Here is an 11,355-nt window from a genome sequence, read left to right as displayed (position 1 = left end):
GGTTCACTAAAACTCGAATCAAGCCAAGCTTAAATGGGCTTGAGCCAAGATTTAAGCTCATTTAATAAACGAGCTCAAGCCGGACGTCACTTATCGAGCTTGACTGAGCCTAAACGAGCCCATTATTTATATAAATATAGCACATATATAATTGCGTAATAAATATTATTATATATAAATTATGATATAAATAACTAAATGATACTTATTTTACTATACATGATATTATAATTATAAATATAAGTAAATGATCATATGAATTAAAAATTTAATAAATAATAAACAAACTGAGCTCGATCTTGAATAATTACTCACGAACCAAGCTCGAGTTTTAGACAAAGCTCAAAACAAGATGAGCTAGAGCTTTCTTAAATGAAATGAGCTTGGCTCGTTTACACCCTATCATATGGCAAGTATCAAATTAGCTTGTTTACACCCTATCATATGGCAAGTATCAAATTTCACGACAAATATATCATAAAAGTCTTGCAAAAGAAGTTAAAATTTCATAAAAAATATTTTATAGAAGTATACCAAAAGATCACAAACCTGGAAAAGAACTATGTAGAAGATTTCTGATTTCAGATACTCCATTGCTTGATAACACATGAAACAAATCATATGTTGAGTATAAATAACCGAATCAAACCACTTTTCTAGCTTTAATCAGTGATACTATTTCTTTGATGAATAAAGAAGATACATCTACTTGGATCATTCATCCAAATCGTCATTTTCAACAACATACAAGGTCAGCATTTTATCTCTTTGACTGCAATCCACTGCTTCCATAATATTGCTTTGTTGTTTCTCTTGAGAATTCTGCAAAAGTCATCCCATTTTTCAAGCGATCACAAAGAGGTGGGACTAATTTACCAATATCTGAACTTGGTTTTTGACCATGATGTTCCTCATCACATATTTTTGAATCTTCACCATTTGTACTTGAACTTTCAACTGAAAAATCATAGAGATAGAGTGTTTTGCTCCATGCGGGCTGCAAGAACACAACAAATGTTTCCCTGCTCACATTTTCCAAACTTTTAGGTCTACAAACCGAGTGAAGACTTGCACGAAGTTTCCCCTTTGATAATATGTCACCTGATTCCCCTACCTGAACAATAAAACTCTCAGAAGACGCCTTTACCATTACAACACTGTTCTTACTGGGATCAAATATTTGCAAATAAGTATGTCCACTAGGGGAAGGACACTCTATTCCATCACATGATTGAGAAGAACTATTATTTTCAGGAGCAAACATGAACATTGGAGCTGTCAAAACAGTGAACACCCCATAATCATAATGCCACTGCTGCCATAAATCAGAGTGACTACTAGAAGTTGTTTCAGTTTTCTTGGTTTTAGAACGAGTCTTGTTAGAAGCTTGCAGAATAAGGTTATCTAGAACCGAATGGTAGTGTATAAGACGCCCTTTAGCTGAGCATGATTCTAGTAGGCTTTGCTCTAGTTCATGCCCACCAATGATCTTGTCACACACCCTTGCCAGTCGAAGGCCTAACTCAATCACGCAATTCCCGAGATCTTTGAACATGTTCCCAAGATTCTTGAATTCACATGGAATCTCCATATCTGAATTGAAACCTTCGGTCACGGAATGATTCGTGTTACAAACGTTAATAGCATCTGGATTCAGGTTGTATTTTAATTGCATTATGAATGGGGAGACTGTTCTGTCAGTGTTCTTAAGTGGAACATCACTCCCTAACCCATGATCCTGCAAATATGGCACCAAACGTTGTTACAAATTTTATTATTGGCACAGATCCTGATACGCCGTTTACAATCAGCAAATTATCATTCTTAGGGGTGTAATCGAGCCCGAGCTTGACTAGGCTCGAGCTCGGTTCGTTTTTGGCCTTTTTTTCTAAACCTTGAGCTCGGCACGCAAGTCATTTTTCAAGTTCTGGCTCGGCTTGTTTACTATTTAATAATTATTTTATATACATTTTTAATTATTATATATATTTTGAGAAAACCTTAAACAAGCTTAAGGTTGGCACGAGCTCGTGTAGTACCTAAAATGAGCCAAAGCTCAGCTTGAGCTCGGGTGTGCAATGTAAAATTAATACATAGAAGTCCAAAACAGGTCAATGTTTAATATACACAAGGCTCATTAAGGCTTGACGAGCCTAAACGAGCTTCTCATACAAGGCTCGAGCTTAGGCTCGATAACTAAGGGAGTTTTATTTGATGCTCAGGATCAGCTCGAGCTCAAAAAAGCTCAACTCATATCAAGTTGTATTCAAAATTAACTAGCTCAATTAATTAAACATAAAGTTAAAACTCATAAACTACTTCATTTGGTTCAGGCATTTCATCAAACACCTAAGCTGCATTACCGGAAACAAACATTTACTTTTAATCCACATATCCTTTACCTTGAGTACGCGTTTTCGATCTTCGTTGTTAAGAAGAGCGAGTTTCCGAGCCATCGAAAGCAGTTTCCGCCGGAGATCGGAAGCATTAGGGGCTCCGGTAATGGCGAGAAGACCTGGACCGGACGGCCCTAGGTTTTTCATGATTGTGCTCATAACTGATTCCAAATGTTCATTGTTTTCGTATGGTGTTGGTAATTGGTGAGCTGAAGAAGACAATGCCATGAGATCAGAGTAGTGAAGATTGTAGAGTTCTAGGGTTTCAACTTCTTCAGTCATGGTCAACTGGTTTTGTTTTTGGCGCGCAAGTGATGTAAGTTATTTTTAAATGCTTTGATAACCGAATCGGGTGTCTTATCGGTCAACTGGTCAAACCAATTTAGATTAGATACACGGATGACGTCATAATTAATTTTAAAAATAGAAACGTAAATGTGACCCATTTAAAATAAAATATGAAACTAGTCTTTGTTTTGCAATGGATTTGTAATGTTAACAAAATATGAAGTCTGAAATAAAAAAATAAATGTGATTTTAAAATGATGAATATTGAAATCTAGTCCAACCACTTGGTCCGGTACGTTGGTTCAAGTAGAGGCCGTTTAAAACTTTAAATAGACTCAATTAGACCGGTTATGTAGCTAATTCCAACTTGTTTTGTTTCAAGAACAATTGGGTTTTTACACTGGTTTCACATTGTGGTGAACATTAATTTTGTTATTATAACTTATAAGCTATAAACTTCACATGATGATTCCCAAATCATTTCATGTGATTCACTAATCAAAATCATGTTAAAACTTGAAACAAAACTTATATTTTCATATTCCATGAGCAAGCATTTCACATATACAGTTATGCACTTTACATTGCAGAGTCCAAATAGACTAAAAGTCCCCAGTAATTGCCTTGAAACTTTTTGACAACCAGATAGCAGTTTCTCTGGGAGACACTTTCTCGGGCCCGAACGGTTTCAGCAGAACTGCTAATTCTTCAATCCTTTTTTGCTGCATTAGCTGTGCACTAAACTCCAACAACCCTTCTAAAGCCTCTGCCCGTTGCTGGTATGATGACGTGTCAAACCTTCGGTGCAGGGCCCGTGAATCAAAATGCGGGTGGTTTGAAGCAACCTGAGCAGTTTCAGTGTGGGTTTGGTCAATGAACTTGACTCTGGTGCGATGGTCCATTTTGATTGACTGATCAGAACTGCATTGAGGTGATATTGATGAAGTTTTAGAGACTGGTAGTATTAAGTGTTTTTCTGTAGAGGCTAAAGGGATTTCTGTCATTTTGTCAATAAGTGGATCGTTGACTGATACATCTGGAGACTCGATACTAGAAAGAGCCATACGGTTGACTCTTGAGGTTCTGCTAGCAGAAGTTTGTGATACTGGAAGCTGAGAAAAAGATGCATATGCCCTTAGTGTGTTTTTAACATGGAGAGCAAAATTGGGAACAGCATATTTAGAACATACAAAACCATGTTTAAATGTACCTTTGGTGAATCAGTTTGTCTCCTGGGAGTTGATTTTTTTACTGGAGTGAATTTTGGTGTTTTCGTAGCAACCGGTGTCTTAGTAGCCATTGATTTCTCTCCTTCAATACTGTCAGTGGATAGCTTTCTAGTCAAGGTTCTTGACAGATCCTGCACTTTCTCTGACCACAAAGAAACTTGATCGTGTTTAGATATACTAGGATTTAAAGCACGATCGCTGCTAAATGATTGCTTCTGGTTTCTGTGAAAATGAACCCTTTGAAGTTCAGGTTCAGTTTCCGGTTCGGGTTCGATAAATGTTGCTTCCTTTTCATAGTTGTAATCAGACCACCGGACTGGATATGCATGGCGTTTTGGGTTGTTGAAGTTTAGATGGAGATTATGTATGTACGGTTGAAGATGTGAATGCTTGAGCAAATCTGCAGCCTGGAATTAAGCGAAAAATAAAATCAGATTATAATAAAGTCAAAAATTGGATAATGGTAAGAGGTGTCAATATTAATCCAACTCGTTTTGACCCGAGTTCATTTTGACCAGAGTCCATTTTGACTAATTGACAACCAGCACGTTACAAGCCAAGGCCCAAGACTAGAAGGTAAAGGAAAAGGGCAGAAAGAACAAGTTTGCATACACTTGGTCTTGTTTCTGGGTTTTTCCGAAGCATGCTTTTAACAAGCCCTCGACTAGAAGGTACAAAAAAGGAAGATATATTGGTCAAATAAACCTATGTAAGATAAACTTGTTAAAAGCTCAAAAGAAATTAAAACACTTACAATGCACCAGAATACATGGTTGGAAGTGGAGCGACTACAGATTTATTTATTTTGTTGATTAAAGCTTGCATATCCTGCTCGGAAATGAAATTTTAAAGTAAACAATTAGTTAAAAACACATGTATAAATAGCATATTCTTGATTTTACATTTCTTGCAGCACTATTGTATGCTTAATTGTTTATCAATATAGATCTTAACAAAGGTTCTCGTTTTTGTTAATCACTAAAGGGTATTAACACATTCGGTTAATACTTAATAGTCAAACTTTTATGCAAGTCAAACAGTGTAATTTGATGGAATGAAGGGAGCAAAAAATCAACTTACAAAAGCTTTAAAGGCAGGCTTGAAAGCCATCATTTCATATATGCAGCATCCTGGACAAGTAGCATGTAAGCATATTTTAGCCAGAAAAGCGACTAAAAACAAAATAAAGATTAATTATTAGATGCAAAACATACCTAAAGACCAAATATCTGACTTAGAACCATAAGGTATATCTGCAAGAAGCTCAGGGCACATGTAACTAGGAGTTCCCACAACCTAAAATTGAAATTTGAAACACTTGTGATCAGAAAGTTTGATTGTAGTCAAAATATCATTAAAATCAGTTGTTGAAGCAATATACTTACAGAGGATGCGAGATCATCAGAAGTCAACATTTTAGCAAGACCAAAATCACCTGGAAACAACAAAAAAACTAATATTGAAACATCTGCGTGATTTCATCCTTTTATGTACAAGATAACTGAGTACTACCAAGTCGGATCTCTTGATCTCTTGTTAGGAATATATTCGAACACTGAAGTGAAAACAGAATTATTAAGTCTAACTTTTCCAATTTTCAGATAGCACAGAGAGATGTGACATTATTATGTGGAAATATTTACAGAAAAATATGGTCAAGAAGTCAACCTTAACATCTCGATGAAGAATATGATTAGCATGCAAGTAATCAAGAGCTGTCAGGAGTTGAACAAGCCATTGACACAGTTTCTGCACATTTAAACAAGATGGCATCAACTTTATATATGAGTTTGTAATAGACTATGTTTAACACGCAAGTAATCCCATGTGTTTGATACTTTGATTTTTCGTTTCATGCTAAAATTATCATGTTTGTAATGTATGTATCAATGTATGAGAGAAAGTGGGATTGTTGATCCTAATTAAAAGAGAGGCCAAAGTTACAGAAATTAGATTAACCTCTTCTGAAAAATGAACTCCATTGGCTCTTTTGATTGCTTCAGCCCTACAAGAATAAATAGTTGAAAACCTCACAACCACCATAAAATAAAATATTATATTAATAAAGAATATTGCTTACATATCTCCTCCTTCACAATGAGCAATAATAATACACACATAGCAACCCTGAAAGAAAGATATCCAGAAGTTCAGATTTCATTTTAGAAGATTTTTCATGTTATATGCATTTATAGTTTTAAACCATCATCATCCTTACAGAAATGGTCAGTGCATTTTATATATTTAAGAAATAATCAAAACAACTTCATCAAATCACATGTAGTAAAAGGTTGCACTATTTATGAAGCCTATATAATGCAACTGGCATCACTAGAACCAACAGTGCACACCGACCTTTTCTACCCATGAATCTTTGTATTCTACTATAAAAGGATTTTGCACTTTGGAAATAAGCTCCATCTGCACAATAAAGAACCAAATAAGTTTCCATACTTGATTTGAATTGAGATGTTAGATCTTCACAAAATGCTACTTTACAAAAGGTCAATAATACACTTTTACACCTTCTAATCAATAATAAAACCAAGACATTGATTCTCTTCATGTTTGTACGATTATTCAATATAAAAGAGGGAATAAAAACAACCTCCTGTAGGGCAGATCTGCGGGTCCTATCAGACTGTCGGGCCAGCCGGATTTTCTTCAAAACATACCTGAAACAATAAAGATTTCCATCAATCAAATAAACCTAATACACCAAGCATCTTCCATTCACAGTCAAAAACTCCCAGAAAAAACCTTACTTTTTCTTTTCGCGTTTATGCTTCACAAGTAGAGCAGAAGCAAAGGATCCTTTCCCGATCTGCTCCAACACTTCATAATTATCCATTCGACGAAATCCAAACGTCTCTCAACTAACAACCACTACAACAAAACCATAGTCATGTTATATAATGTTGCACATTACACAAAATACAAATTCAAATTGGTGACATCCTACTAGCAATAAATGAACACACCTTCTAACGGAAAATGACATCTGTTGTTACAAAATCTTAATCAGCACCAACCACATATCCAATCAAAGAGGTAAGTAAACAACACTTATCTTTCATCCATCATTCCTAACAGTTGCTTCTCAACAGCACGCCAGACATTTCGAATATAACAGCTTAAATTAATAATAAGTTCATTCTTCACATTCCTCAATCTCACAATTTAATTAATAAAATAAAAAAATCTAAAAGTGCGAAACCGAAGATACAGATACTTTACGTATCAAATTAGTTTCATATACGCGATCGGTAACGAACAAAACAGAGCATCAATTAATGAAAACCTAAAGCTCGATTGACATAAATTGACAAAATAGAAGAGGATATTCCATCAATTAACTTACATTTAACACACAAAAAGTAAAAAAATCACGCGGAGAAGCTCGACTATTATACATGCCAAACATTTCGAATATAACAGCTTAAATTAATTATTATAACACGTTCATTCTTCATATTCCTATTCTCACACACTTTAATCAATATAAATAAAAGAACCTAACCGAAGATACTTTACGTATCAAATGAGTTTCATATACGCAACGAACAAAACAGAGCATTAATTGATGAAAACCTAAAGCGTAATCATAAAAGTTGACGTAAATTCACAAAAAATTAATTCGATGAATTAACTTACATTGAAGAAGAGACGAAAAGTAATTGCAGAGAAGGTGTTTGATGATAATAGTAATACCTGAATTATATGTGGAAGATGAAAGAGTCATGAGTAGTGTGGAATTTGTAATGAAAGTGTGTGAATTAAGAAATAATATTTTGACAGAGAAGAATGAAGAAGGAAGAAGAAAGTGGTTTGTTTTGATTAATAAGTCATTGACGGAGGAGACGAGACGGGGCGGCAAATGAATTGAAAACTGAAAAGAAAAGTAGTAGGAATACGTGAATTTAAAATGTTGGATACGTGCCCACAATGTTGGATGAACAACTTTTCGTGACGGCAGGTTTCTAACGGGATTCTGGTGTTACCCCAATAAATAAATTTCTATATTTTAATGTTTTTTAGATAGATTAATATTTTAGTAGAACGTATTGAAATATATCGATGATGGTACTTGTTGAAAGTTTAATTGGATGATTTATAAAAAACACATAAAGAATGAATATAATACATAAAAAATAATGCCTAAACTAAAATAGAAGGACTAATCCGGCAAGTCTGCTATGTAAAATTGAAAATCTAATAAGTCTGGTGAATTGGGCGGGTTATGCGGGTTCGGGTCACTAGGCAAATAGGTTAGGTTAATATGAGTTTTATGAGTGAAATGTGTTATGTTAAAAAAAGATCAATTTGGATATGGTCAATATGATAATAAATCTTTCAAAAAAACAAAATAGGTTCGCGCGATATACGGCTAGTGACATTAGTGGGTATGACTGCGATGTGGTGTTGGAGGTTAACTGGTGATTATTCCTTTAATATATAGTGTAACCCGGATATTTTAGTCCATATATATAATAATCAATTAATCACTAATTAAAAAAATGATTAAGGTTCAAAATCATAATTTTAACCATTTTTTTCACACAAATTTCAAGGCTACTGGGAAAAAAAAATCAAACCCAAACCAAAAACTAAACAAATCAATACCAGACATTTTTTAAAACCAACCTATACAAACCCCTATCGGTAGCGACTACTCAGTAGTACACGAATCATCAATAACAACTTAACAATAACAAGTGGCCAATGCTACCCAACAATAGGAACCCAAACAAGAGCAATTGCAAGATGGGAACCTAAGGAGTAGGAACTCCCTACAACTCATTATAAACTCGTACCCAATATGTTGCGACTAACTGGGTAAAGTATATTAATACGTTGTTGGATAAATGACAAATTATTGTTTTTTATACTTTCTTTGATATCTATTCATCCTTTTCTTTCTCTGACCCGTTAAGAAATGGACATTAATGTGATACTTGGATAAACTATTTTTAAAATGTTTTTTTTGTTGGCTATAATAAAAGTTTGTTTTAAGATTTATTTAGGTTGGTTATACTGAAAGTTTGATCATTCTGTATAGTTATTAAAAGCCGAGAGGGGTAAAATAGTCATTTTGTATAGTCATTTAGAGGTAGGGAAAATTCCCAAAATAGTCCTTTCTAGAGAGAAAGCCCAAAATAGCCCTTTTTTTCTCGGAATTTTTTTAGAATTTGGACTCTCCAGACGCATTGGGAAAAGATAATAATATAGAGGAAGCAGACCAAATAACTAAGCAAAGTTAGGGAGGAGACCATATTTGGAAAAATAATGAAGGGAAAGTCCAAATAATTTTGAAATCTTGGAGTAAAAGTTCAAATTTCTACTATAACTTTTTTTCTTAAAAAACCGTCTTAAGAGACTGTTTTTTTATGTTTCATACCCACCGTTCGCCTTTTACCACCACCACTACCGCCACCATCCACCACCACCACCCACCGTTCGCCACCACCACCATCCACCCCCACCACCCACCGCACTACCCACCCACCGTCCGCCACTACCATCGATCAGCACCCACCACCATCGTACGCCACCACCATCCATCACCACCACCCATCGTCCTCCACCACCACCGTCTTCTCCATCATCTTCGTCTTCATCATCATCATCATCAACATATTGTTCATCTTCACCTTCTTCATCTTCATCTTTCCCATCGAATGGTAGACGATGGTGGAGGAGGACAATGCGTGGTTGTGATGGATGGTGGTGGGTGGTGATCGATGGTAGTGGCGGACAGTGGGTGGGTGGTGGGGGTGGTGGGGGTGGTTGGTGGTGGTGGATTGTCGCGGTAGTGTTGGTGATAGAAGGCGAACGGTGGGTGGTGGTGGTGGTGGTATATAAAGGTGGTGTAATATAATAATTCTTGATATCAATTACAAATGGTTACATGCCTTTATAAAGACTAATTACAATATGGAAGGAGTAAATCTCGGAGTAATACCAGCCTCTAAGTTAGGTAAGAGTTTGAATATATTGAATTAAAATACACATTCTAATTATGAAGGTGATTGAGTCCCTTGATTGTGGTCATTCCTTATACGCCCCGCAAGATGGAGGATCCATCGGATACGCCAATCTTGGAGCGGTTACGAAGAAACGGTGCTCTTGACAACGGCTTAGTGAGCATGTCGGCTAGTTGATCTTGAGAACTGATGTGAAGAACACGTAGATGACCAGCAGAAAGTTGTTCCCTTACGAAGTGATAGTCAAAAGCAACATGTTTCATGCGTGAATGGTAAACTGGATTAGCACATAAATGTGTGGCACCTGTATTGTCACAAAATAACGTTGGCACCTGTTGTATAGGATCGCCAAGTTCTTTAAGTAAGTTCTTGAGCCACGTGATTTATGCCGAAGCATTTGCCAATGCCTTGTACTCGGCTTCCGTAGAGGACCGAGAGACTGATTTTTGTCGTGTGGATTTCCATGAGACGATGTTGGTGCCAAGATAAAGTATGTAAGTAGCAGTGGACCGACCGGCATCATTAACGCCACCCTAGTCAGAGTCTGAAAAGGCCGACAGAGTGAGAGGAGAGTTGCGGTTTAGGAAAAGACCATGATGAATGGTTCCTTTGAGGTAGCAAAGGACCCGTTTAAGAGCTTGCCAATGGGCTTGTCTTGGAGCATGCATGAATTGGGAGAGTTTGTTAATAGCGAACGAAATATCTGGACGAGTGAAGGCAAGATATTGTAGTGAGCCGACTAGTTTGCGGTAAGGAGTGGCATCTACCGATGGAGATGGGTCGGTAGGAGACAGAGGATCGGTGGCACAAAGTGGAGTAACCACGTCCTTTGCGCCGTCCATGTGAAATTGATTTAGAATGTCTTGTATGTGATGGTGTTGAGACAAGAAGAGTCCGGTTGTGGTTGGTATTACTTCAACACCTAGAAAGTGATGAAGCATACCAAGATCTTTGACAGAGAACTTGTCACTTAAGGCATTGATGAAGTTTTCAAGAAATTGGGTATTATTGCCTGTGAGAACAATATCATCAACATAGACCATAAAGTAACAAGTCACATTTTTTTGTTGGTAAATGAATAAGGAAGCATCAGCTAAGGACTTGGTGAATCCAAAACTGAGGAGGAATTTAGTGAGCTCAATGTACCAAGCTCGAGGAGCTTGTTTCAGACCATATAATGCCTTTTTGAGTTTGCAGACATGATTAGGGAATTGAGAATTGACATAACCTGGCGGTTGAGTCATAAAGACATCCTCGTGAAGGGTACCGTGAAGAAATGCGTTGTTAACATCGAGTTGCCATAGCAACCAATTTTTGGAAAGAGCTACCGAAAGAATTGTGCGAATGGTGATGGGTTTTGTGACGAGACTGAATGTATCAAAGTAATCTGTCCATATTGTTGGAGATACTATTTTTCCACAAGACGGGCCTTATATTTTTCAATGGAGCCATTGGGAT

General features: G+C 36.4%; 2 protein-coding genes across 2 annotated transcripts; both read right to left on the bottom strand.

Moving 5' to 3' along the window:
• Positions 1-760: 760 nt before the first annotated feature.
• LOC143587206 (uncharacterized) lies at positions 761-2,713 on the bottom strand. Its single transcript, XM_077068561.1, has 2 exons — positions 2,403-2,713; positions 761-1,738 (listed from the first exon to the last, which is right to left on the bottom strand). Exons 1-2 carry the CDS (start codon positions 2,676-2,678, stop codon positions 761-763), a joined length of 1,254 nt encoding a protein of 417 aa, XP_076924676.1. The 5' UTR covers positions 2,679-2,713.
• Positions 2,714-3,260: 547 nt separating this feature from the next.
• Positions 3,261-6,793, bottom strand: LOC143587205 (serine/threonine-protein kinase Nek2-like). The gene is made up of 14 exons (XM_077068560.1): positions 6,679-6,793; positions 6,522-6,588; positions 6,269-6,334; positions 5,994-6,040; positions 5,873-5,918; positions 5,582-5,662; positions 5,426-5,468; positions 5,299-5,348; positions 5,128-5,209; positions 4,994-5,043; positions 4,668-4,741; positions 4,526-4,577; positions 3,895-4,320; positions 3,261-3,796 (listed from the first exon to the last, which is right to left on the bottom strand). The coding sequence occupies exons 1-14, from the start codon at positions 6,762-6,764 to the stop codon at positions 3,287-3,289; spliced, it is 1,680 nt and encodes a 559-aa protein (XP_076924675.1). The 5' UTR covers positions 6,765-6,793; the 3' UTR covers positions 3,261-3,286.
• Between the last annotated feature and the right edge of the window lie 4,562 nt (positions 6,794-11,355).

This window comes from Bidens hawaiensis, unplaced genomic scaffold (genome assembly GCF_021521415.1).
Source record: "Bidens hawaiensis isolate Kalapana, Puna unplaced genomic scaffold, B.hawaiensis_p1.1 tig00035222_1, whole genome shotgun sequence".
Classification (NCBI taxonomy): domain Eukaryota; kingdom Viridiplantae; phylum Streptophyta; class Magnoliopsida; order Asterales; family Asteraceae; genus Bidens; species Bidens hawaiensis.
This window is presented reverse-complemented; position numbering and strand designations above follow the sequence as displayed.

Coding starts and splice junctions, on each gene's coding strand:
- LOC143587206 (XM_077068561.1), bottom strand. CDS start 2,678: ATGACTGAAGAAGTTGAAACCCTAGAACTCTACAATCTTCACTACTCT. Junction 1,739..2,402: donor ATCGAAAACGCGTACTCAAG/GTAAAGGATATG, acceptor CCATATTTGCAG/GATCATGGGTTAGGGAGTGA.
- LOC143587205 (XM_077068560.1), bottom strand. CDS start 6,764: ATGGATAATTATGAAGTGTTGGAGCAGATCGGGAAAGGATCCTTTGCT. Junction 6,589..6,678: donor CATAAACGCGAAAAGAAAAA/GTAAGGTTTTTT, acceptor TTATTGTTTCAG/GTATGTTTTGAAGAAAATCC. Junction 6,335..6,521: donor GCAGATCTGCCCTACAGGAG/GTTGTTTTTATT, acceptor TTTATTGTGCAG/ATGGAGCTTATTTCCAAAGT.